Below are 6985 nucleotides of genomic sequence, written 5' to 3'. Positions count from 1 at the left end.
CTCATAAGTGTTGTCTCTGACTTATAAAAGTTCAACTAAGCAAATTTGCGTTCAGTAGTTCAAATTTTAATATTATATTAAACTGCCCTAGTATTAAACAAAATGGAAAGGATATTATCTATGTTCAAATGGTCGGCATTTAATTACACTTTTTTTTAAGCGGATTGAGATTTTTCAAATAATAATATTTCACTTACTTATAAATCGCTTAAAAATTAAAATATCGTTATAAACCAACCAATTGAAATAGATTATATCTTTCCTTTTAAGTTTAATAATCGGTATTTTTAGTATTATATTATAGTAAAGTACACAAAATGTAATCTACTGAAAACAAATTTTCTATGTCGAAGAAGTTTTTTTCCAACTTTTAAAGTTGGAAACAGTAAATGCGAATATGGCATCATCTTAATTTCCAACAAAACATTCATCATATGAGTTCAGGCAGGTAATTCATTGAATTTTTTAATAGTTTAACAATGTTTATCGTTATTGGCGACTAGTTTTCTATTGAAACGATTGCTATTTGTTAAAAATACAGTTTATATCATTGATTTTAAGTGATTAAGAGTTGCTGATCTTTGCTGTATAGCCAATTGTTCGTTAACAATTTCGGTTTTTAATTTGTTTTCTTGCTGTTTTGCATACACTTTTTGGACCTCGTACTTCTCACTCGTTTCGTGTATCTTTCTGTGAAGCATCTCAATTTCCTTTGTCATCTTTTCAGTTTTTATTTTAGCATTCTAAAGTAATATTGTAAAATAAAAAATAATTATATATTGAATAGTTCATATGGTCATATAACAATACCATATTTATTTTATATAAAAAATATTAGTAACGATTTCTTCGACTATAGTTTTTACGATCATTAAAAAATAATATTTTTAAATTAATATTGCATACTTAAAAAAGTGTGCAAAATATGCACGAGAAAAAAATAATGACCATGTATTAATATCCATTAATCAAAAAGTATAATATTAATTTTTGTTGAAATCATCGATGTCTTTCGTCAATAAATAAATAAACAAGTAGTTTATATATAGAAATAAATAAATAAAAGTTTACGTTGGAGTATAATTATATTTGTAAAATACGATCGTTTTCAAATTTAACGTCACAAAGATAATAAATTCACAATTTTAAATTTATGTCTAGAATTTGGACTGTAATAGTGTTATCAATTTTCCATTTTTTAACCTTTGAAACGTGCTTCTCTAAATGGCGCCAAGGGTTTTATGAAGCAAGTAGAATCGAAAATGCACATTTTATAAACGTTTTATATTTATATAAATAGAATAAATGTATGAATATAGTTTTTACCTCCAATTGTTTATGCGCTAGTTCAATTTCAATTTCTATGATTTCAACAAATTTGTCATCGTTATTCTCGTCGTTTGAAGCTACTGTTAAATTGGACACTAGATTTGATACTTCATTGTATTCCTTGATTACACGCCAAGCTCTTGCCCATTCTATACGGGCCGATTGGTATTCACGCAATCCTTGAGATATCGATTTTTTCAAATCGTTGAACATCTCGCCCGTTATATTGTCTAATCGTACTTTCGCCATATGCATCGTACGTACTTTTTCGTCAATAATCAATTGCTTAAATCTTAAATTAAATTAACGAAGGAATTTAAAAATTGTTGTGAACAATGCATATTAGAAACGGTAGAATTAGTATTATTTTTTCTAATAAATCAATAATAACTCATTTTTGCGTTTTAATTTTTACATTTCATTCAAAATAAAAATATAAAAATATTTACGTTTTTCAATGTGAACAAAAATTGTTCCGACAGTTTTCTACTTACTGGTTTATCACGCATGAAGGGTATTGCACTAATAACAAATCCATAATTTTCCTATTCATTGTTCCTTCAAGAGCTTCTTTTAATGTCATAAGAGATATAAAACTAGGACACTTGGACGATGGACGTAAATATAGTTGCATTATAGGGATCTGTGCTGATTTTTTTAATTCTTCGAAAACACCTTGTCTTTTTTCGATCTATCAAAAAAAAAAAACGATAATCACATAGATATGTACCCGATTTAAAAGAAACTACACAACAGTAGGGATCTCAGATTTATTTTTTAAAAATACGGCACATTTTAAATCATACATATACTTGTAATTTACATTGGTATTAATTTAGGGAGGGGTGAGGGAACTTATGTTAGCAATTATCATATTACAAAATTAAATATATGATGTTTGTTATAAAAATTCTTTGTAAATATTTGTTAGCTAAAATTAAATTTGGTCTCCGTGTAAAATTTTATTTTCTTCACAGTTACTCATAATATTTGATACTTGAAACAATAAAAAATTTGAATTAAAAACAAATAATTATGTGACTTTCCTATAGTAAAGAAATCGTTAGAGATAGTTTTATTTGTTTTTCAGATTTTTTTTTATAATTTAATATTATTAATTATTATTTGTTTTATACATATATTATAGTTTTTGAATAATTTAAAATTTAAAAAGCTAAATGATATGAAAAAATGTAATTATTAAAATAAAGTACATACGAAACGGATTATCCGAAATACGGGATAAAAGTGTTATTTTTAAATTTGTGTCGGGACACCGGGACACTTCATTCAAACACGGAACAGTTCCGTATATTGCGGGACGTATGGGATCCCTACATAACAGGTAAAATTATTAATATTAATATTATAAAGTTGTATAGATCGACACAGGGATATAAATAATGATGTGATTTCTATACATTACTTCATTTGAATTTAAGTGGAATTTACACAAGTATTATTTTTATAATCATCAATATATCCTTTACGTTCGCATTATATTGAACGTAGTAAATTAAAGTTTATATTTTTAAATCTTACTTCAATAATAATGGATTTCGTTCGTTTTTTTAACGCTGATAATAGATTTTGCCGACGGTATGCCTTTGGATCACGTATGCCCAAAGCCATTAAGTCCTCTATCAGGAAATCGATTAATTTATCCACGTACGGATCGGTGCAATGACTTGAATAAGAGTCAGTTGTATCCGAAAGCATTTCTTGTTCGATAGCGCTGTGCAGCATGCGATACAAATCTCCAGCGCGTTGTCTAATTTTCAGTGGATATCGCCGAGATAGTACTTTCCATACTTCATTCGCTAAACTTTTTAATCCGTTATTTGTTTGATCATCTGTATCGAAACTCATTTGTTGAGAGACCGTAGTATTTACAGTTAAATCTTTAAACTTAGGCGTTGGTGTTTTACTAAAAATATTTAAATACCGATGTTAAATCGCCAAACGGAATACATATTCATTTTAAACACATATTTCTAGATGGCTGATTGATAACATTTAAAATTATAATTAAGTATTTAATTGAGATTCGCATTTTAATTACTAGACAAAACGAAATAATGATAATGTATTATCTACTACCAGTGCTTGACTTAGTAAAATAAAAGAAAGGGGATTCTGTTTAGTTTAAAGAAAATAGCGTCCCTAAGAATTGTTAAGCATTTTAATTATAACGTAACAATAGCAGGTGGACGCTAAATTTTCTGAAAATTATTTGGGTTATTCCGTCCCCCTGCGTCCCTCCTCAAGTCAAGCACTGTCTACTACTGATAAAATATAATGGGAGAATGGCCATATTTGACCGGTGTTGTATACATTGGCTTTTCACAACATACATAGTATCTCCTCTAGAATTCATCCATAATGAACCAGCACCCGCATGTCCAATAGTAACGGCTACGTATCCAAATAATGTGGCTCCATTGCATAAACTTTGAATGGCCACATACGTACGTTGATCTGATGAAACGTAATTTAGTTCGTCTAATGGTAGTTCTTTATTTACTATTTTCGGTTCTACAATTTCTTCTGGTTGGCTATCCTGTCCTCCGTATGATGGAAATTCATCGAATGTTTCCAACGGTTTGTTAGGTGGCATATTTTTAAACGGTGCTTTTAGATTACCATCATACAAGTTCAACACTAATTGTGCTAAGTACATATTACGTTTCATTGCTAGAGAAATGCTCGGGTGAGGAACTTCCAATAGCTTATTAATCCAAATCTGTGAAATCATGAATCATTTTTTTTTTGTATATATGCTTTTGTTGTTTAGGTTTGAACTCTAATTTATAATTTATAATTTTAATACATTTGTCTTCAATTGATTACTTAAGTATGTGCATTAATCTAGCTATACTCTGTGCATATCATCTTTAACTGCTAAACCAAATATTTGTACTTACCTCAACTAATTTCTTGTTCACATTTTGATCAATTTTATCCATTGCTCGTTTTAAATGAATAATATATAAGAAAAAGTGTTTTGTCACTTCATCTGATACCGTTAGTTCTCTTTTACCGGTTTCGAAAGTCTTGTCCATTTTCGTGTTCAAAGTGTTTTGTTTGGTTTGTAGTTAACTATAAATGTATTGCTGGTTTTTTAAAACTGAAATTAGAAATTAATTATTTTGAGCTGTAAACAATATTTGTTGTTTAGGGATAAGATTTCTAATGCCTATTGTTTATTAATTTTTTTTTATTATAGCCAATACCTACAAGTGGTTTATTTATCATAGTTACACTATTTAATCGATTTTAAATTAAACTATATAAATCTATGTATATTTATGATTTAGTTATAATATATATTTAAAAACAATGTATGTTTAAACATTTTGTATTTACTAGTTATTTTATGGTAAATTGTTGAAATGTAATACTTTAAATTTTTATGTGAAATTAAATTAATTAAAACAGTTTTATCATTTTTCATTTCAATTTTATTTCCATTAATACGAGAAATGTAATTTCAATTTGTAGAGTAAGAAAAATACAGTTTTAATGGTTGGTTATTTTCCGTACAGACGTGCTAGTACGATCGTTTTTATGGGATATACGTAATCTTGTCGGGTCAAAAGAGATAAAAGACCCATTTGGGAGTGAAAATATTTGTATAGGAATCAAATAAACAGTCTTTCTACATTTAACAACCTATACGAAGGGTGAATTTATTTGCTTTTATTAACTTAGGGTAGCTGTATCGTTAGATACCAGGTTATCCGAAGTATCTAAATACATTATTAAAGAACGCAGACAACACAATCTAAAATTTAGACGAGACGTTTTAGACAGGTAAGATTATCTGATGGGGAAAAACAATTGTATTTACAGCTTTAACTAGGGTCCGTGAATGTATATACTGAAAATATACTTTTAATGGTTATTTTATTAGTAGGTATTTCATTTTAATAATATCATTAATTTGTTTAAAATTTTATTGTGTTTAAAACATTTTATTCCTAATTACGACATGAACGTTGGGTCCGCTAATAACAGATTTATCACTTCCATTTAAAATGATTCACTTTTATGTTCTTTACTCGCATAGGTATATTTATATAATTTTTAAAATTATACTAGACAACTAACATATTTTACTAGCGTGTATTAAAACACTGTTATTTCATACACAAATGCAAATACTTCTGTATAAATATATTGTATCAATAGATACCACATACAGACAATCATAATTTGTTTTTATTTTAAAATCTATGTTAATTTTTTTTATCTTTATATTCTTAATAACTATATTAAATACAACATATAGAATATTGTATTTAGAGATCCCAATCATAACCAACTAAAAATTTACTTTAAAAATGTATATAAGCTCTAATTTATATGAATTTCATAAAAATATTTTTCTGATCTTGAAAATCAAAATTAACTTAATTGGGATAAATAAAAAAATAAAACGTTAATTTCAAGTTAACTTGTAAGGAAATGAGTTAAGTTTATAAGTTAATTTAACTTAACTTTAACTTATTAACTCGTTAATGCTCAGGCTTGGGTTTATTGCAACAAAAAAAAAAATTTAACATGTAACAATAGTGAGTATAAAAGTTACAAAAGTTGCAAGGTCAAAGTAAGTAAAATCTTGTCAGTGGATGAGTTGAGTTTGATTAAAAAAAATATTTCACTGTTAGTTCCTAATTTAACGGTTCAAAAATATCACTTAAAAGGCTTACTTAAAAGCCAACTTTGCAATTTACGTATCATAATTAGATTTTCCAATCCATTAGTAGTTTTTTTTTGTTAGATAAATATTTATTTTTATTCGCAAAGACATGATAGGAGAATGAAAAGTGTTAAGATGTCTTTTGAGTTTATTCACTTTGATAAATTTGTTTAATAGAACTTTCAAACAGTACAAACGTTGAAGACGCACTAAACCCGAACGATCTATATTATCCGTAAAACCAAACTTCAAATATTCGTCTTTATACACCCACTGTACAATCGATGTTTTAAACATCCTAAAAATGAAAATTTTAAGTCACATTTCTTTCATTTTTAGATGTTTTCATGATGAACGAATAACCTTTATCAGAGTTTCCATTATCAAAAATATTACGTAATTGGGTAATGAAGTCATTAATGTTACCTTCAGTTTTAGTTTATACGTACACTTCGTTAGTAAATTAAAAGTAAAATAAATTGTATGTTTAAAGATTGTACCTACATAATAACTGTGCCTGACACGAGGAAAAAAAGTGTTATCTGCCGATGACCTATAGACCCAGCATAAAAAAAAAAGGTGTATTATTTATACATAAGTACAATTTAATGATATTAATTTCAAGGAAACCAAATTCAACTAAATTTACCGGTAAGCTACACAAAATTATCACACCGTCATTTTGATTGCATTTAGTGCAGTGGTTCTCAATCTTTTTAGGACAACGCCCCTTAGTTGCGTCCCACAAAAAAGGTATACACGAATTGCGTTCCACTATATATTTGTTAGGTAGTAGAGTTTTATTTCGTTTCAGGGGTTCTCCGGGTGTCCCGTCAAAATATCTACGGTAAAAATATCTCCGTTAAAAATATTTCCGCAAAAAATATTTCAGATTTGATTATTATAATTATTATTATTATTATAAATGTAAAATTAAATTATCTCACATTATGC

General features: G+C 27.5%; 1 protein-coding gene across 1 annotated transcript; it reads right to left on the bottom strand.

Moving 5' to 3' along the window:
- Window positions 1-542: 542 nt before the first annotated feature.
- LOC112690541 lies at window positions 543-4391 on the bottom strand. Its single transcript, XM_025564574.1, has 6 exons — window positions 4254-4391; window positions 3684-4072; window positions 2872-3256; window positions 1824-2020; window positions 1327-1621; window positions 543-743 (listed from the first exon to the last, which is right to left on the bottom strand). The coding sequence occupies exons 1-6, from the start codon at window positions 4389-4391 to the stop codon at window positions 543-545; spliced, it is 1605 nt and encodes a 534-aa protein (XP_025420359.1).
- Window positions 4392-6985: the final 2594 nt, after the last annotated feature.

Source organism: Sipha flava, unplaced genomic scaffold, assembly GCF_003268045.1.
Source record: "Sipha flava isolate LNK unplaced genomic scaffold, YSA_version1 50_pilon_pilon, whole genome shotgun sequence".
In the NCBI taxonomy this organism is placed as follows: Eukaryota; Metazoa; Arthropoda; class Insecta; order Hemiptera; family Aphididae; genus Sipha; species Sipha flava.
This window is presented reverse-complemented; position numbering and strand designations above follow the sequence as displayed.

What these genes read in the sequence shown, in the direction of transcription:
- LOC112690541 (XM_025564574.1), bottom strand. Translation starts at nt 4,391, where the DNA reads ATGGACAAGACTTTCGAAACCGGTAAAAGAGAACTAACGGTATCAGAT. An exon ending in TGAACAAGAAATTAGTTGAG is followed by an intron (nt 4,073 to 4,253) that starts GTAAGTACAAAT and finishes ATGATTTCACAG; the next exon opens with ATTTGGATTAATAAGCTATT. An exon ending in AATTCTAGAGGAGATACTAT is followed by an intron (nt 3,257 to 3,683) that starts GTATGTTGTGAA and finishes AAATATTTTTAG; the next exon opens with TAAAACACCAACGCCTAAGT.